Source organism: Fringilla coelebs (assembly GCF_963513975.1).
Source record: "Fringilla coelebs genome assembly, chromosome: 16".
Classification (NCBI taxonomy): Eukaryota; Metazoa; Chordata; class Aves; order Passeriformes; family Fringillidae; genus Fringilla; species Fringilla coelebs.
The window spans coordinates 15,382,417-15,401,612 of NC_140042.1; the positions used below are offsets into that span (position 1 = coordinate 15,382,417).

A 19,196-nucleotide genomic window follows, 5' to 3' on the forward strand; every position below is an offset into this window, starting at 1 on the left:
CACTGGAGCAGGAAATTCCTCTCTGCTCCCCACAGTGTCTGTGTTGGAAATTATTCAGCCATAGCAGGGCAAGGACTTTTTATGGCCACTGTTTACAGGAAGAGTAAGAGATTTCCAAGGCGGGTGCATTGAGAAAGTCCCAGGTCCTGCAAAGAGCAACCAGGGCCAGCAGCCACCAGACCAGCCATGAGTGTTCAGTAACATACAGCTCTAGCTGTTGGGGTGTTTTCACCTTCTCAGTGTTCACAGAGATCTGGGAGTCATGACAGAGTGAGACCATAAAAACCTCACCTTGGTTGTGCAAACAGTAATAAAACTTTCTAAGAGGCTGTAAGGCTGGTGGGATGCTGGGTGCAGCAGGGACCAGTGACCTCATAGCCCTCTACAAACCCAACATCAAGTGTCCGACAAATATGTGAGTCTGGGTTTGAGCCAGACAGGAACTTCAGGCCTTGAAATAAAGAAGAAAGCTGGGGCTAGATCCTGTTTGCAGAATGAGGGGTTGGCTTGTGCCCAGCTGCTGCCCTGCAATGGGAGTGGGTCAGTGGGCACAGGGAAGCTGATGGGCTCCATGGTTGCGTCTGTAACTGCCTTTGTGCTGGGGCAGCAGCAGGAGAGAGGGAACAAAATTGCTGCAAGAGCTGGTCAACCCCTTTGCCTTAAAAACAACATCACTGGTTTGCCCAGTGAGTTTGCAGTTGCTCATAAAAAGACAAACTCTGCAAACTCATTGGCCTCATGAATATAGCAAGAACAAGGTCTGGAGCCCAACACACGGGTTTCTCATGGACCCTTGTACAACCCTGCTCCTGCCCTGTAGTTCTCAGTGACTGGGCAGGATAGGCCACCCAGGCAGCTCGGAGAAGAGGACAGGGAGATCCCTTTTGCTTCTACTTGGTTTTGAACATTTCCAGGGATGGGGACTCCCATCACTGTCCTGGGCAGCCTGTTACAGTGTCCGACCACCCTTTTCGTGAAGAAATTTTCCCAATATCCAACCTAAACTTGCAGTGGCACAACCTGAAGCTGTTTTCTCTTGTTCCATCACTTCTTCCCATGGAGCACAGTCCGACCCCCACCTGGCTGCACCCTCCCGTCAGGAAGTTGTGGACTGAGAAGGTCTCTCCTGAGACTCCTTTTCTTCAGGCTGAGCCCCCCCAGCTGCTCTTCATTAGACTTGTGCTCCAGACCCTTCCCCAAGTCCGTTCGCTTCCCCCGACACGCTCCAGTCCATCAAGGTCTGTCTTGGCATAAGAGACTTTCTCCTACCGAGCCAGGGCCCGGGGCGCAGAGGGGCCGGCAGATGCCCCCTCGGTCCCCGCAGTCCCGTGTCCGTTCCCCGGCAGGGAGGGGCGGCCCGAGCTCCCCCGGGATGCCGGCGGGTCCCAGCCAGGCGCAGCCCCCCGAGCGCGGCCGAGCATCCCCGCGCGGCGCCGCCTCCATCCCGCGCCTCCATCCGCCGCAGCCTACGGGGGACGCGACCCTTGCGGGCCCGCGCAGGAGCCACCGCCGGCATCGAGCCCGAGCCGCGCCGGAGCGCGGAGGCGGCAGCGGGAGGAGCCGGCCAAGGGCCCCGGAGCTGCCGCAGCTCCGGGCGGGGCCGCCCCGCCGAGAGGACAAGAGGCCGCGGCCCCACGCATCTCCCGTCCGGCCCGACCCCCCCGCTAATGCTACCATCACCCCCCCGATGCTCATCATCCCCCGGCGCCCCCCAACCCCCGTGCTGGCGCCGGTTCCGGCACCCATCGCCCCCCCGCCCACTCACCGGGCCGGGCGGCTCCGGCTGCGGCTCCGGCTCCGGCTCCGCTCCGTGCGGCCCCGCCCGCGCCCGCCGCGGGACCGCGGCACCGCGCACGCGCCGGAGGCGGGACCGGGGACCGTGGGAGGGCGAGGAAGAGAGAGAGAGAGAGAGAGAGAGTATGCGTGGAAGTGTGAGTGTGAGTGTGAGTGTGAGTGTGAGAGTGTGTGTGTGTGTGTGTGTGTGTGTGTGTGTGTGTGTGTGTGTGTGTGTGAGAGAGAGAGAGAGAGAGAGAGTGTGTGTGTGTGTGTGCAAGGGCTCTGTGTGTGTGTAAGGGCTGTGTGTGTGAGAGTGTGTGTGTGTGTGTATAGGCTGTGTGTGTGTAAGGGCTCTGTGTGTGTGTGCGTGTGTGTGTTTAGGGGCTGTGTCAGTGTGTGTGTGAGTGTGTATGTGAGTGTGTGTGTGTGTGAGTGTATGTGTGTGTGTGTGTGTGTAGGGGCTGTGTGTGTGTGCAGGGACTCTGTGTCTGTGTGTGTGTGCAGGGCTCTGTGTGTAAGGGCTGTGTGTGTGTGTGTGTAGGGCTCTGTGTGTGTGTGTGCAGGGCTGTGTGTGTGTGTGTGTAGGGGCTCTGTGTGTGTGCAGGGTTGTGTGTGTGTGTGCAGTGTGCAGGGGCTCTGTGTGTGTGTGTGTAGGGGCTGTGTGCGTGCAGGGGCTCTGTGTGTGTGTGTGTGTGTGCGCGCGCAGGGGCTCTGTGTGTAGGGGCTGTGTGTGTGTGTGTGCAGGGCTGTGAGTGTGTGTGTGCAGGGCTCTGTGTGTGCAAGGGGCCACGCATGTACGTGACAGGAGTTCACGCACTGTGGGTGGCAGTGGCTGTGAGTAGCCGTGGTGGCTCCGGGTGCGGAGTCAGTCTATCCCTGCATGGGCATGGTCAGTCTGCCATGTCCGTCTGTCTGTCCACACTGCTCCTGAGCAACAGCACTCCACACCAGGCCCTGCCCTGGTGCCCTGGTTTTTGGAAGTGGGTGCCAGCTCCTGTGCCTGGGAATGCGGCACTCCCGGGCCACTCCAGGGGGCAAGTGGAATGCTCCAGATAAGGATGAAAGTGCCGGCGCTGGAGTGTAGTCACAGTTGCTGGTGTCTGGCTGCCCTGCCCGTCCTGCCTGCTGCCTGCCAAGTTGGCAGGAGAAGGTGCTGCTGGTGCTGAGGACACCAAAGTGGGGAAAGTTTGCACAGTGTGGGCAGAAGGAGGAGGAAGACAAGGGTGGGGAAAGGGAGCTGCGGTGGGGACAAGGACAGCCATGGCTTGAAGCAGCTCTACTGAACAAGAGACATGGGGTAGCTTGGTGCTGTGACTGCTGGGGGGGTTTGGGGTGCCCCAGTGAACCCAACCCACCCCAGGCTATGACAGGCTGGAAGCAGGGCAGCCCCCAGCCACTGCCTTTTTCCACATGATAAAGAGAAGGAATTCAGGCATCAGAACAGGCTGCTGAGAGAAGTGTGGAGTCCCTGGAAGTGTTCAAAAATCACGTAGATGTGGCACTTGGGGACATGTTCTAGAGGTGGCCTTGGCAGTGCTGGCGGAACAGGTGGACTTGATCTTAGAAAGCTTTTTCAACCTAAATGATTCTGTAATTCTATAATTTTTTGGGGTGTCCATGTAGCTGAATGCCACAGTGATGGCATAGAGTATGACTGCTTTGTAAACCTGTGTTCCTCTCTGACCTTGGGGATTTGTAGCCACTTTCTGGACCCTGGCTCCTTCCTTGGGAGAGGAGGAAATGAGAGCAAGGGTGGAGGTGTCTGGGTATGGGAGCAGGAATCGGCAGCATTGGTGTTAAGATGAGGTCAAACAGAGAGCAGCACTCGTGACTGCACTGCCGGAGCCCCCTGAGCTGGGAGACCCCACTCTCCACCTTGGTGCCTTTGATCTTGGTGATGGCCAAAGCTGAATTTTGGCTCCTCAGGGCACCTGGAGCATGTCACAGCTGTGGGTCTGGCCCCAGATGGGCTGCTTGCAGTTGAAGTTCTGACTGTCTGGCCTGTGCCCAGATCCCATCTCCTGCTGCGCTGCACTGGGAGAGACCTGGACCCAGTGCCCATGTTCAGAGCTGCAGCGGGGAGCCCTGTTCCTGCCTCCCCCAGCTGGTTCCACAGACACCAGAGGAACTGAAGCTGTCTCCATGGGTTACTCAGCAGCCACCAGACCACAGCAAAGCTTCCTTGCTCACAGTCACATCCTTAGCAGCACACAGCAAAGTTCATTACAGTGCTCAGAGGCAGGAAGGAGCTGCCTAGATCAGAGTTGTTATCCTCAGCAGAGCCACACGAGTGTTTTGAGATGATGTAGACTGGCCAGGCGTGGGGATGGCAAGTGCCTTCCCTCCAAGCATGGCCTGACCGAGGGCTCATCCTCTCCCTGTTTGCTTTCCTCCATCATGTGTCACCCTTCTGCATGGCGTCCTGCTGTGACCGCCTCGGGAATGGTGTGGTCTTGCCCAGCATCTTCATCATCACGGGGCCACTGTCTCAGGTGATGCCAGCTGAGTAGTCACAGGTAACTGTGGGCCTGGAGAGGATCTGGGACAGTCATTGCCTGCGGTGACATGCCGGAGCCTCATGCCAGCCCGGGCTGAGCCACCTGTCCACACCCCTGCTCAAGCCTGGGTTTGATCCTCCCCAATTACAGCTACCTCAGTTCTCCCCATGACCTTCCCTGTTGCCTCATGCAGTGCCTCTCACTGCCTGCCTTTGAAGGAAGCTGAGCCATTTGATCAAAACAAAAATCTTGCCAAAGAAAGTATTTACAGGCTCCTCATGGCGCCTAGAACAGAAGACAGGAGATGTTGCAATGAGGTGTAGTGGCATTGCAGTGACTCAGCTCACACCCAAGGCTGGGAGTGTGCAGGAGACTCAGCAGGAATATGGGAGAAACCCAGAAAAAGGCAGGATCAGGCAGAGAGGAGGCAGCAGGGACAGCAGGGATTAGGCAGTGGGGAAGCACTTGCCTGGGGGATGTCCCTGTCTGACCTCTCACATGAGCCCCTGGAAGGAAGAACCAGCCCCTGTGCCAAACTTATCAACCCTGCTCCTACTGCTGGCACATGTGTCCCTGAGATCATGGCTCAAGCTATTCTCCACCACCTTTCCCTGTTGGCTGTTGTCACCCCCATCTCCCATGGTGTTATTCCCAAAGGGCAGCCACATGGGGCAGTGGGGACATCCATCCTGCTGTTTCAGACCATCTGTGTTCAGGAAACCCCAGCCCTGCTCATCCCACACATGGTTTCAGGGTTTAATCTGTGTTAAAGGTGCTGGCTAGCTCATGAAACCATCTTATCTCTGTCCATCAAGGACATCAAGGACCTTCCCTTCCCCGTCCAAACAACACCCAAAATGCAGGACAGGTTGGGAGGAGGGTATGTGCCAGTGAGTCCCCAGGGCAGCCATGCCAGGGTGGGCCTGGCACAGGGTGCTCTGGCCCCTCATCTCTCAGCCAGCAGCCAAATGCAGATGTTGGGAAGAAGAACTTGGTTAAGTAATTCCTCTTTCAGTTTCTCTGCTATCCCCATGGCCCTGTCACCCTGGGCAGTATCCAGGCAAGAGATTCACTACCACTGTCCTTGTGTGACTACATCTGCATTGCTCCTTGCTCTCCATCCCAGCCTCCTGCTGCTCCCTGCAAGGGAGGAAGGAGCATGAGCAGGGCACACACCCCATGATGCTCAGTGGCACCTTCCACCAGAGCAGCTGGTGGCTCAGGGACAGGCAGCAAGGGCTTCCCTGGACACATCCCGGGAGCTGTGGTGCAGGGGCAGACACAATGACTTCAGCTGGGAGCATTTTCCATCTTGTCCTCATTTCTCCCATCCTTAACTTTGCTGCAGTGCTGCATGGTGCAGCCCTGAGACTGGCACTTTTTACCCTGGAGTGCCACTGCCCAGGAGTAAAATCCCAGGATGGTGGTTCCGATTAGAGAGGGTGAATGGATCCAACACCTTCTCTTGGTCCCCTCACACTTGCCAAGTATCAGATGTCTTGGGCTTCTTTCCCCCAGAGTGGGGCCCCTATTCCCTTTCTCCCCAAGGCATGCCAGCTTGCAGCCCCCCAGTCTTGGCTGCCAGGTTGGAGTCTCTTGGTGTATCGCTTTGTCCTTTAAGTGCTGAGAAGATGCACAGTGAAACAGACTCCCCTTGGAGTGCTCAGACACAGGAAAATCTCCACAGGCTGGGAAGGATGACACAGGAGGAAGCTCTCCAGAATACCTGCTGCTCTTCCCAATCCCTCTTCTCCTCAAGTGTGGTTTCCCTGGCAGTGCTCTGCAGGGAGATGGTAGAGTGTCTACCCACACCACTCCAGCAAAGTGTCCCCAGGGTGTCCCTGTGTCCCTGATGGGGTTTACAGAGCTCCAGGCCCTTGACAGACCCTGGAGCACCACCAGCATGGAGGAGACATGGCTGGGAATTTCAGCAACCATTGCTCCTCTGTGCCTGGGTGAGCCTCGCGCTGTGGTGGGAGCTGGAGAGGCAGCATGGCCTGGGACACATGGGCAGGCTCTGCCTGCACTGCCCAAAGGCAGCCTGGTTGTCCCTTCAGCCCAGAGAGGCAGCTGCTGTCCCCAGGGCCACTTCCCACGGGTGCGCCAACAGCCAAGGCCTCTTAAAGCTGCTGGATTGGACCTGGCAATTTGGAGGTGAAAGGCTTCCAAGGCCTCTCCTAGCACTCTTGCATGGCTTCTCAAGAGGCATCACTTTAGGATCCAAGAGGTATGTAAATGAAAAGGAACAGCCTCATTTCATTAAGAGGTTGAAGAACTGGCAGCTTTGGGCATTCTGTCAAACTCAAAGATCTCTGCCAGCACCTAAATTCGATAAGTCACATGTTTGGGCTGCTGGCAGCGTGCTGGGAAGCCAAGGGTGAGATAAGGGAGACGTAACTGAGCTGGCACCAAGGAAACTCCTGCAGGGGCGAGACAGGGATCTTTCTGTTGCCACCCCAGCTGTCTGCACTTTCCCAGAGGGCACAGCAGCACAGACTTGCAGTTGGACTCAATGATCCTTGTGGGTCCCTTTCAACTCAGGATATTCTGTGACTCTGTCAGACCATCCTCAACACATAAAGGCCACAGGAAGACAGGTCTTCTCCTAAAAATTTATACTTTTTCCTCTTCCAAGAGCAAGGGAGAGTTAAAAATTCCCCTAACCCACTGATTTCGAGGAAGCTGGAACAGGGCAGGCCGTGCTGCAGGTTGCTGCATATGGGGGTGGAATTTCAGCTTACAGATAAGCCAGAGAAACTTGGGGGATAGAAGGAGCATCTCCATGAGAGATGAGCTCTGGCTAAAGGAGAACAAAACTGGGGTGCAAACCCTTGAAATGAAACCCTGGGAGGGGTTTTAAATGGTAGCTAATGGGTGAGATGGGTGGGCAGTGCAACAGGGAATCATCCAGAGGTAAATCCTTCCCTGCGAGGGTGGTGAGGCCCTGGCACCTCACCTGACGACTTGAGAGCTGAAAGGTTCAAAGAAACAAAGCTTGACCTCGAGATCAGCTCTGTCCTGCTCTCCAGAGGTTCTCCAGGAGCTAGAGCCCTCTGCAGCCCAAAATCCAGACTGATTTTCAATGCCCGAGGTAGAAAAGAGGGAGCAAATTCCTGCTGAGACCAGGCAAAAGGTGCAATGCTGCAGACACAATCCCCTATGAAGTGACTGCAGGCACCCAGATTGCCCGTTGATGTAAATTGTCAGTTATGAAATGGAGAAATTTGTTAATTTTTCCCCTTTTCATCTATTTATTATGGGTTTCTTTTTTATTGCTAATTATTATTTTCAATACAGCACTAAGTAGGATGGAGGTTTCTCTTCTCTGATGCTGGCTTGGTGGCTCTTGAAATAGATCTTAAAGAATTGCCTTTTCCCACTATTTTCTGTCTGCCTTTCCCTATCACTGTGTTTTCTCAGTTTTTCTTGTGTTTTTGAGGTCTGACTTTTTAAAGCCCCCTGTATTTCTGTTTACTGCGTGAATTCTTCTCTCCCCAAATTGAATATATTCAGGTCGTGATCACTGTTCCCTAGGCAACCACCAATGAAATTATAGAATGATCAAGAATTAACACCTAAAGTTTAAAACATTAAAATGGTAATTGGAAGACTTCATAAATCTGCTGAACTAAGGCATTCCCACCTGAGCCACTGGAGGGCTATGGGGACAATGATCTTGGTTCAGGAATTAGGGAAAACAAAACACCACCCACCAGCCTGTAAGGGTAAATTCAACCAAATCTGATGAAGGGCTGCTTCTTTTCTGTCAAAATTCTGAAGGGGTGCTTTGGTTAACAAAGGAATTGAGGCTGTATGGGATGTGGGAAGAGCTGGAACTGAAGTAGTTTTGCAGGGGGCTGGCAGTGGAGGGGAGGCAATTCAATATTCTGCTGTTGCCTGCAATCCAGGGGAAAATAACAGAGTGATTGTGGAGTGCAGTGTCCTGATGGCCATGGTGGCAGGAATGGAAGAAACCCTCCAGCCTGCCCTGTGGCTCCTGACAGTGTCCCGGTGCTTCAAAAAAATCCCAGCAACCAGCTGCAGAAACCGATTCAAGCACATGCCAAGCTTCCCAGAGTCATTTGGCAGAGTTCTGGCTTTGCTGGGACATTTTGTGTGCTTAGTGAATATTAGGAACGCACCCTGGTGTTTGAAGTGATTGAGAAGAGGTGAGCAGCCCGTGGCAGAATGAGGTCTGTGCAGGACACCCTATCTGGACATGCTTCTTCCAAGCTCCGCATACAGCCCCATGGTGGGCTCAGTCAGAGGGTTCATACCTCAGGGATTATTTCACGCTGCCTTGCACCACTGCTCCACCTTCCACCATCAGCACACGGAGCTCACTCCTGCTTCACACTAAGCTTTTGTGGGAGCAGCTGCTCCACTCAGCTCTTCAGGCAATGAGCAGTCGCCTTCCGGGTCCAATTTGCTCCTGCTTGTGGCCAGTGGCTGGTGTTCCGTGGCTCACTGACACGGATTCTGAAAAACACCTTAACTTGTGAGACGTTCTGTGGGACAAGAACTAGGTCCCTACTGCCCCCATCTCACCTGCCTCTGCTACCCCTTGCTGCAGGGGCTCAGGGGCCAGGCACCTTCTCCAGGCAAACCCTGGCCTCAGCCCACCTGATGGGAAAGGTTTAAATGCACCTACACCTCTTTTATGGATGGAAGGTGGGGTGTAGGATGTACACTAGGGATGGGATACACAGGCGCATACGCTGTTCCACACATTAACTCCTGGCACTCTTTAACCTGTGAGTGCCTGTTCTGCAGTCCCAGGGTCGTTCCTGAGTACTTCACTGGTGTCTTTTATGAAGCAATGTGAAAACACTCGGCCCCGAAGGCAGCGCTGGGAGCAGTGCCTGCAGGGATCCCGAGGCTCCGCCGGCCCACACCGGGGCGGCCTGACACGCGTGTCCCTGCCCGGCCGGCCCGCGGGAGCCCACGGGCCGGGGGACCGTCGTGATCCCCGGTGCCCCCTCAGATCCCCGGTGCCCCCTCAGATCTCCGGTGTTCCCTCAGATCTCCGGTGTTCCCTCAGATCCCCGGCGTTTCCTCACACCCCGGTGCCCCCTCACATCCCCAGTGTTTCCTCACGTCCCCGGTATTCCCTCAGAAGCCCGCGTGTCCCCTCAGAAGTCCCCGTGTCCCCTCAGATCCCCGGTGTTCCCTCACAGACCCCGTATCCCTCCAGATCCCGCTGACCCCTCAGGCCCCCGATCCTCCATCTCAGCCCCGCTGTCCCGCCAGACCGAGGCGCGGCCCGGGGGGCGCCTGCGCCGTGGCGGTGGCGGCGCGGCGGGCGGGCCCGCGCTGCTCCGGCGGGGCCATGTCGGGGAGGAGGGTGCGCGGGCGGCGCAGCAGGGGGGCAGGGACGCGGACACGGACACAGACCCCGGAGCGGCCGCGGGCGGAGCTGTCCGGCGGCTTCCCTAGGTGCTGGGGGCGGCGGGAGCGGGGCGGTGGAAGCGGGGCGGCGGACGGGCTCTGACGCTGTCCATGTCCCGCAGGCCCGGCCCGTTCTGCCCGCAGTGCGGGCTCGCCGTGGAGCCCGCCTTCCGCTTCTGCCCGGCCTGCGGCGGGAGGCTGCCCGCGCCGCCCGAGGAGCGCACCGAGCCCGCAGCGCCGGCCCCGAGCCCGCCGCCAGCCCCCAGCCCCGCCGCCTCCCCCTCCCCGCGGGCGTCCGCGGCCCGGCTGGGGCCCCGCTCCCCCCGCAAGTCCCGGCCCGGCCCGGCCGTGCCGCTCCCGGCGGACACGGTGCTGACGGACCAGGGAGGGCGGCTGTGGAAGCTGGTGCGGCTGCTGGAGCAGGGCGGGTGCGGGCTGGTGTACGAAGGTACCGTGGGGCCCGCGGCGGGCAGAGGGGGCCGGGAGGCGAGGGGCGCGGGGTCACCGGCTCTGGCTTCGGCGACAGCTGCCGAGACATCCCGAAACCCCCAGAGGCTGCGGAGTGGGTGACACTGTGGTCTCCGCCGGGCTGGTGGTGACCCGCAGGCTTGCAGGATCCGTCATTCATACAATATTCTGAGCTGGAAGAGACCCACAAGGACCCGGGAGTCCAGCTCCTGTCCCTGCACAGACCCCCCAACAGTCCCAAGCTCTCCTGGAGCTCTGGCAGCCTCGGGGCTGTGCCCATTCCCTGGGGAGCCTGGGCAGTGCCAGCACCCTCTGGGGAAGAACCTTTCCTGATCTCCAACCTAAACCTGCCCTGACACAAGCTCCAGCCGTTCCTCACTGGGCATCTGCCTGTCAGCCACTCTGCCACCAGCGTAGTATCAAGCTGAGGCCACACTACTCTGTTATTATGGAATGTCCATTGTTGGGGCCACACTTCCTCTCTCTCTTCTTTTAGGTCCAAAAACTATTTGCTGGCACTATACAGGAGTTCCTCTGCTGTAAGTGGTGTCAATACCCACTAAATGTGGATTCTCAGTGTGTTTTGGGGCCAAAGAAAGCACACCACACAGGCTGCTTCTCAGCCATTTAGTAAATGCTGAGTAAATTTTTGGTCTAGTTGTAAACTTCCAAAGGGGAGTTTTTGATCTTCTCTTGTTAATTTGGAAGCTGTCCAGGAGGAATTTTTTCCATTACCGAGTTTTGCCTGATATTTGGCTTTACTTTCTTTTTCATTATTCAGGCTGTTGCATAACAAAGTCTGAGCATCCATCTATGTTTTTAAAAAAATGTGATAAAAAGGAAAATCAATTGTGGAAGGTGCTTTTATAGAAGTAGGTTTTAGGTGATGAGCAGTAGGTAACCTGTGGATAGCACTTGGTTTAAGAGCATGAGAAGAGGAACTGCCCTGAGCCAAGTCATGGGTGCAAATCCTTTTGGAGGAGGGAAGCCACATAAAGCTCTAACATCCATACAAAGCAGAGGGACTTGGCATCGCTTACAGACTTGTCAAACCATGGAATGAGCTGGAGGGAGTGCTCAGCAAATGAATTTGGGGATGCCTTTGAGATTCTACTAATGATCTATTCTTTACATACTCCTCAAAGCCCCCCCATATTGTAGCCCTGCCCAGATGCTTCTGTGACTTAAGCAGAACTGCACTGCATGTCAGGGTGCTGAGCTCCTGGAGTAAGGTAAGAATTATTTTGTAGTGATCTGGGAAGGTGCTGTCACAGAGGTTGCTTTGCAAAGCTCAAGGGAAAGAAGCACAGGACGAGTTAATCCAGCTGCACAGGCTGCATTTAATGATGCACAACCTCTTTTCCATGCTCCTGTAACCACATCTGTTCCATCCTTCCACAGCGCAGTCAGCATCTGGAACCAGTCCTCAAAAGCAAAGCTACTCCCTCAAACTTGTGAGTTTTGATCTGTTTGGGTAAGGAATAGTGCATAGAGTATTGTGTCCTGACTTGTTTGGCTGAGAGTATCTGAGAAATGGAGAGAGAGTGGTCAGAGAGGCCCCTGCTAAATTAGAAGATGGATCTAACCTCCTGAGGGTTTGTGCTGGGATTTCAGTTGGCTTTTCTGCTAAAGGTGTGAAGAAAATGGATATGAAGATTAAAAAAACCCTGAGGCCTTAATAACAGAAGGCTGCTGCTCTGATTGACCAGGCTCAGGAACCTGCAGAACTAAAGTTGGTGATGTGAGGTAGAGATCTTGATTAGGGAATGTCAAACTGTCTTGGTTTGGAAAGACAGGTGTCTGCTAAGGAAGGCAGGAGCCTCATCTGAAATGGAAAATGTAAACCCCCTCCCTCCGAATTGCTATAAATTTTAAATTAAGGGGGCTCTCAGGTAAAAAATATGGGAGCAGGAATAACTAGGGAAGAAAATAAAAATATAAAATAAAGAATGCAGTACACTAAACCGACACTGACAGAGCCAGAACACAGCCTGACACCCTGTGGGTCAGGGTGTTGGCAGCAGTGCCATTGGAATTGTGGCTGCAGCCCTCCTGCAGTGCCAGGGGTGGTTCTGCTTGAGCAGGGATCCTGGAGAAAGGTGCAGTCTGAAGATCCAGGGGCAGAGGCAGCTGCTGTTCCTCTGGGAATCCAGTGGAGAAGCCCTGCTGGTGTTCCAGAATCTCCAGATTATATCTGGGTAGAATGCTGGGCTCCTCCCTCTTGGCAGAGCATCTCCCAATGGGATGCTGTAGCTCTTATCAGCCATGCAGTGACAGTCAATAGCCTGTTATCAACAGATGTCTCCCTGGAGGGAGAGAGGAGTGGTTGTGGAAGAGAATAGGAAAACTGCCCACTTAACAGAAGACAACTGCCATACACATGGCAAATAGAATACAATTTGCTTGACAATCCAGCACACAGACCAACTTTTCTCCTTCACGGCAGGCGTGCATGCACCCTGCTCAAGTCTGGGGAAACTGGAGAGGTTGGAATTTGGTGCTGTGCTGAGGCTGTGTGAGAGCCAGCATGGAGACACTATGTAAAACCAGAGCACACTTTGAAATCAAATAGGAATTATAGTTGGAGTTCCAAGCCAGCTTTCCAGGTACTTGTCAATATCTTGGGCTCTCCAGAAATGTGTTATTTCCAGTAATATCTGTTCTGTCGTGGAAATTCAGTAGATTGATTTTCAGTAGCTCACAAACCAAAGCTGAAAGACGGTTTTCTTGTGTACTGTGGCTCTTGGGGGTTGCTGGTCTGTAGGATGGCCAGTGCTGACTGATGGCTCTGTGGGGCTCTTGCATGCACTTGGATAATCCCTCTACCTTTTGTCAGAGGAGACATGTAAGAGGATGGAGAAGGAATACAGTGTGGATGATAAAATCTGCTAAGTGCTACAAAACTAGAACCAGTTGGTGGGAAACTGTAATCACTTCTGTAGGCAACACTCCCAACTTCTGTTTTTCTTTTGGCTGCTTGGTGGTCTGCTGAGCACTGTGGAGTGTGATATGGCACATGAGGGCATTTTGGCTCTGGGGTTTGATGACCCAGATGGGCTCACAGGCAAGATGCAGAGTGAAATACCCTCTGGGACATGGTCTGTGCTGTCTGCAGCCCGCTGTTCCTCCAGCTTTGATACCAGTTTTGTATCAAACCAGGTAGAATATAACACTGCTGCTTTCTCCCATGCAGGATAGCAGCTGTCCTGAGTTAGTGTCGAGTAGATATGTGTGTGTAGGCAAACACAGACATTCTGAGTGGGAACTGTGTGAAGTTGAGGTAACTTGATGACAGCAATACCTTGGATGTTACTAATACAGACTTCCTGTCTCACTTTCTAACAGCTAGAATAAATGTTACAGCTCTCTGTAAAGACTTGTGTGTTTGTAGAAATGCCCTCAGCCCTGCTGTGGCTTAGTGGTCACCTCTGGCTCTCCTTTAAAGTAACAGCTGTGGGACCACAGCTCTTTCCATGCTGTGCCTGGGCTGCACTGCCTGGCTGTTTTTAGCCCTCAGATAGCTGTAAATGGGCTGCTGGAAAGGCCCAACCTGAGATGGCCCCTCTCCTATTCTGTGCTGATACTCAGAGTTGATGTGGTTGTTAGGGGCAGCATCAAATAGGGAGCAAAGACACCTGAGCTCTGCTGTCAGCTCTGTTAGTTATCTTTGCTTTCTTTAAAATGAGTAGTTAAGTTCTTATAGCAATCTTACCCAAGTTTCCCTTTCCAGCAGGATGTGTGTGGCTGAAATAACACTCCTCTCTGTTCCCTTTAGGATGCCAAAGATGGGAGGATCTACAATGAACAGAATTTCTTCCAGCGAGCTGCAAAGACAGGCACAGGTTGGTGCTTCTTGTGAGGGCGCGGACTAAGGATAACTGGCATTTCCCTCTCATTAGTTATGTGAATCTCTTGGAAGGTCAGAGTAGGATAAATTAATCCTTGCTTGGTTAGTTCCAGAGTGCTGAGGAGTTCAGTCAATGCCAGTTCTCCCAGCAGTCTGTGTGCTGTAGGACAGTGCAGTATGAGCACAGCTTTCTTGTGCTCCTCACTCGGTCTTGATGTGTCTGGGAGCTGTCCAGCCCTGCACCCTGTCTCACCTTGGCTCATTATCCTGTCCCTCTTCCATGGGTGGTTCTGTCAGCAGCTCTCTCGTATCAACTCCATTGATCCCAAAACTTGAGCAAGAACAAAGCTGCCCAGAGAATCTAGGCAGGGGGGAATGGAAGAATTTATGTGAAATCTACACTTCTGGGAGAAGTGTAAAAATCTGCTTGTCCCTCACCCTCTCTCTCCCCTCTCCTGGTTTTCCCCAGCCCTGTGGCAATCCCATGCCATAGCCTGCTCTGATATTCCCAGAATCTTCCCTGCTCCATTCTTGCTCTACAGTGCATTGACATGTGAATGCACACATCAGACTGGGATTCGGGGGACAGAGTCAGGATGAATGGTCACTGTCAGCTCTCCAGGGCAGAGCAGACCTTCAAAGGAGGAGCATCACTAACTCCTTCCTCCTGGAGCTCCTCAGCAGCATCTGCTGCACTGTCCTCTTCTCTTGTAGTGGAGAAGTGGAAGAAGTGGCATTCCGTGCCGCTGCTGGGCATCCCCAACTGTGTTGGCTTTGGACTGCATGCAGACAGCTACAGGTGAGGTGACTGAGCTCTTGAGCTGTCTGAGCATCTCTGGCTCTCCCTCTCCTCTGCTTGCTGTCCACTAGTCCTTTTGTCAGTGCCCCCTGGGCTCCTGAGCTTATACACTGCTCCTATCGTGTCTTAAATGGTTTGCCTCTCATTGCTTTGTTTCCTTCAGTCCTTGTGTTGCTGGTGAAGTTACTGCTTTTGCTGCTGCTGCCCTTCAGGCCCAGGGACACCTTATTTTGGTCCTTGACACTTAACACAAAGGGGAGATTCAGGCTGTGCGTCTGCAACACATGACAAGCACACCTGTCTCCTTTGTAAGAAGTTTTCTCTTATCAAAAGTCAAGGAAGTGTTTGCCCAGGTCAGCTGGGAGTTGAAGTGGGGTCCAATGGATCACTTGGCAAGTATCTGTTGCAGGGATCTCCAAACCAGGTAGCTACTGCAATGTGCAAAGATCTTTTATCCTGCAGGTTTTTGGTGTTCTCTGATTTGGGGCGATCTCTTCAGTCAGTCCTGAGCGATGGTCTGCACCTGCTGAGGGAGAAGGCAGCTTTTCAGATTGCTGTTCGTGTGGTATGTGGAGAACCAATCCTTCCCAAGGGACTTTTTCAGAAAAGACTTCTAACTTCCTTCTGGATCTTCCAGAGGTGTTTTAAAGCTGTTCCAGGGGCTTGGGTGGGGTCTCTAAACCTGCTGTAAACTTCATTAGCATCGTTTGAGCACTGTGTCACCTTGAAGGAATTTGGGATAAGAAGAATGAGAAAAACCTGACCTTTGAACTTGAAGGCTGTGAGACATGGTGTTTTTAGTGCTCATCCACATGGCTACAGGGAGCTGGGGAAGGTCCAGCTCAGTGACAGCCAGGGTGCTGCAGGAGCCTGCAGGGATCTGATATGCTCCCCCTGTTTATTCTCAGCTAGACTGCCTGGAGTTCATTCATGAAAATGAGTACGTGCATGGGGACATCACTGCCGAGAACATCTATTTGAACCCAGCAGACCTCACACAGGTAGGGAGCAGGAGCAGTGCTGCTAGGAAAGGGCACTGGAGGTGGGATTTTGGCTTGGGATAAGGTGCCTGCCTTGGGCAGGGCAGCAGAGCAGGCTGGACAGTGCTCAAGCAGGAGCTGTGGGGCAGCCCAGGGGGCTGCTCTGCACTCAGGTGGGTGCTCTGTGCTGCTCTGCAGGTGACCCTTGCTGGCTATGGCTTCGCGTTCCGCTACTGCCCCGGGGGGAAGCACGTGGCTCGGCGCGAGGGCAGCAGGACCCCTCACGAGGGCACGGTGGAGTTCATCAGCCTGGACAGCCACAAGGGCACAGGTGGGTCTGGGTTTGTGACACGTGCTGGGGCTGCTCCTGTGGTGGTGCTCCCTGGAGCTCGGGCTCCCTGCTGGCGTTGCTGGCACTGCTGCTTTCCAGGCATTCACATGCACCAGGAACTGGGTTCCTCTTTGGGCTGTTCACTCCTGCCTCCTGATGGCTGCTGTGTTGGGAATTGCCAGGTCATTCAGTGATTGCAGCAGGGATGTTCCTGCTCCATCTGGAGCCTTGGCTGCTGCAGGCGTGTGGGGAATAGAAAACAGAGCCCTTCATGCTGGCTTAGCAGGGATCTTTTTCAAGCCAGACGGGATCCCTGCCCGAAACAGATTTGCAGCAGGCTGTGCTCTGACCTTGAAGCAATGAGAGCTGGAAAGGCATTTAAATCATAGAATCACCTTTGTTGGAAAAGACCTTTAAGATCATTGATCTTTAAAGCTGTAAACCCAGCACTGCCAAGGTCACCACTAACCCAAGTTTCAAAGTCCCACATCTACATGACTTTTAAATCCCTCCAGGGATGGAGATGCCACACTATCCTGGGCAGCCTGTGCCAAATTCTGTCCTTCTCCTGGTTGGGATGTGACTGCTCTTTCAGAGTGTTCAGGAAATCTTCCTCCAGATGCTGGGAGGTGATTCCTGAACTGTGTTAGCAGGCTCCCAGGAGTATTGATACCCCAGAGCACATCCTCATGAAGCTCCTGAATTTCTTTACTTCTTCCCCTTCATGAGTGACATGTGAATGTCTCATGTTTCCCATCAGCACCATCTCGACGGAGTGACTTGGAATCTCTGGGCTACTGTCTTGTGAAATGGCTCTGTGGCACTTTGCCTTGGTCTGATGAGCTGGACAAAGTAAAAGCTGTGGTGGAACAGAAAGAAAGGTAGGAGAAATCAGCTGTTCTTCTGGGAAATGTTCAGCAGAAAGCAGTGAGGGGGGTTTGTGACTGAAATCCCCAGGTCACAATACACTGTTGGGATGTGACAAATTCCACAGCCAAGGCTGAACCTGGCCCCAGGGTGTTTGGTGAACCCCAGGTTCTACTTCATCCAGAACACAGCCAGCTGAATTCAGCCTTTTGGGATTTTTTTTTCTGTCCCTGTTTTCAATAACAGGTACTCAGGTGCCTGCTCCATTGCTTCTTCTTCTGACAGGACTCTGTGCTGACTATTCCAGGTACAGAAAGGATGTGAGATGCCTTCTTCAACTGTGCTTCAGGCAGAGATCCATTCCAGGTATGGGCTTGCTCTCAATGGCAATGGGAGTCAGGAATGAAGGATTGACTGTACCTGAAGCCAGAACTTTCTCAGTGCTGGGGTGCTGGTTCAGAATGGCTTCCAGTGGTGATGGTGACCAAGCGTTGCATGAACTGTCTGGCAGGCTGGGAACAAATCCCTTGTTTTCTGTACATGAGGGCTGCTTTCCATGATCTGCTTTAATGAACCTTGCTGAAGGGACAGCTGTGCTGGTGGGTTTAGAAATTAAATATCTGGGGCTAGAGGACACTTCCCTATCCCATTTTGTTGCCCAGAGAAGCTGTGGCTGTCCCATGCCTTAGAAGTCTTCAAGGGGTGGAAGGAGATGGGCTTCAAGGTCCGTTCCAACCCACAGCAGTCGGTGATTCTATTTGATTGTATAATTCGGTGATTCTTTGAGCTTTGAATTAGCTTTGGTTTGGTTTTCCTCTCTGCAGCTGCCTGGGGGCGTGGGTGAGCTGGCTGCAGGACAGGCAGCCTGAAATGGCCATTTGGCAGCTGGAGTTTCTGTGCTGCTCCATTTTGAGTCCCTTTCCTTGCAGATGCCCTGCAGAACTACCTGGAGCAGGTGCTGGCCCTGGAGTACGAGGAGAAGCCTGACTACACGGCCTTGCGGCAGCTTCTTGGGAAACCACTGGAAAAGATGAAAGCTTCAGCTTATGACTGCGTGGATGTCCGAGTGGTGCCCTGAGGTGAGTGCTGGCACCTCCTGCGTGTGCCCTGTGCTGCCACAGGCAGGTGAGGACAGAGCAGGCTGGGCTGTGACATCTCTCCAGCTGAAACCAACCTGCTCCTCCTGACGTGTCATTCCCTGTTGATACTGGTCCAGTGCTGCACAAAGCCAGGCTTAGCCTCTGTTTCCTCAAGTTTTTCTGGAAACACTTGCCCATGAAGGAATACAAGAAGGGTTAATTAAGCAAATGCTGAAGGAGCTGCAGGGCTGCGGAGGTGCTAACAAAATGCATACTCAGGCCCTCTGGTAATTTTTTCTTTTTATATCTGAAGCTCTGGGCCGTAGTTTTTATTTTTTTCTCTCAGAAAGCAGCCTGAAGTTCTGGTTTTAGTGCCCAACTGCTATTTTAGCCATGAGGCACCTCAAAGAGTGAGGCTTGATACAGAGCCAGATCTGGTTTTAGTGCAAGGCTGCATCAGCGAAAGCTCTGCCTCCACCAGCAGGAGCACAGTCAGCTCTTCACCTAATTTCCTCCTCCTGGGAAGGAATTAAAACTGATTCATCTTCCACCTTTCTGCTTTTATTTTTTTTCAGACCAAGGAAGAGTTCGGAGCTTTCTGCAGTGAGGCCTTTCCCAGATATATTTTCACTTTTACAAGTTTTAGAATGAGAGAGGTTTTTGTGTTTTCTTCCCATGTTAATGTGACCCAGTGCTGAAGTTTGAGCTCCTGCTGTACCAAATGAATGCGAAGAGACTCCTGCATGGCAGATTAGGGGAAGCAGTAGCTGGAGAACTGTAGTGAAGCCACCATGAGCCAAGAAACTAAATCAGGGATTTTTTTCTCTTTTGAATGAGAGTGGCAGTACATGGTTTTGTAATAAACTTTGTGGACAACTACCCAAGGCTGTTTTTGGTTATTTGGAAGATTCAAGGCCTCTCTGGAGCTGCTGTTAGGTTGTGAGGATAATTTGAGCCCTGTGCTCCTAGTGAGATTTGTGTAAATAGCTTTCAGGCAGAGCCACTGCAACCTAACCATCAGAACTAAACCCTGACCTCATCCCAGCAGTTCTCCAGGCCTCAGGCCAGGGAATTAGGGGAAGGAAGACCAGGATCCACCTCTATTAACAAAACAATTTTATAAAAAAACAGTCAAACACTCACTACACTGTGTGTAGCTGAAC

General features: G+C 53.4%; 2 protein-coding genes across 3 annotated transcripts in view; one reads left to right on the forward strand and one right to left on the reverse strand.

The window, feature by feature from the left end:
- ABCA3 (ATP binding cassette subfamily A member 3) overlaps positions 1-1,814 on the reverse strand; it is a 31,481-nt gene extending 29,667 nt beyond the window's left edge. The window contains exon 1 of the mRNA XM_084216169.1: positions 1,766-1,814. The gene's annotated coding sequence lies outside the window, so the exon portion shown is untranslated. The remainder of the gene's footprint in view (positions 1-1,765) is intronic.
- A 7,775-nt stretch (positions 1,815-9,589) lies between these two features.
- Positions 9,590-18,904, forward strand: VRK3 (VRK serine/threonine kinase 3). 2 transcript variants are annotated; one of them, XM_084216173.1, is made up of 12 exons: positions 9,590-9,710; positions 9,785-10,110; positions 11,532-11,584; positions 13,906-13,972; positions 14,692-14,776; positions 15,239-15,341; positions 15,685-15,777; positions 15,955-16,087; positions 16,848-16,968; positions 17,262-17,320; positions 17,884-18,033; positions 18,609-18,904. In XM_084216173.1, exons 1-11 carry the CDS (start codon positions 9,604-9,606, stop codon positions 18,030-18,032), a joined length of 1,296 nt encoding a protein of 431 aa, XP_084072299.1. In that variant the 5' UTR covers positions 9,590-9,603; the 3' UTR covers position 18,033; positions 18,609-18,904. The 2 variants fall into 2 exon arrangements, 1 of the variants encoding a protein (XP_084072299.1); XR_014616533.1 differs by lacking the exon at positions 18,609-18,904 and having other exon boundaries at positions 17,240-17,320; positions 17,884-17,931.
- The last annotated feature ends 292 nt before the right edge of the window (positions 18,905-19,196 follow it).

What these genes read in the sequence shown, in the direction of transcription:
- VRK3 (XM_084216173.1), top strand. Translation starts at nt 9,604, where the DNA reads ATGTCGGGGAGGAGGGTGCGCGGGCGGCGCAGCAGGGGGGCAGGGACG. An exon ending in AAAGCTACTCCCTCAAACTT is followed by an intron (nt 11,585 to 13,905) that starts GTGAGTTTTGAT and finishes TGTTCCCTTTAG; the next exon opens with GATGCCAAAGATGGGAGGAT. An exon ending in AGCTGCAAAGACAGGCACAG is followed by an intron (nt 13,973 to 14,691) that starts GTTGGTGCTTCT and finishes CTTCTCTTGTAG; the next exon opens with TGGAGAAGTGGAAGAAGTGG.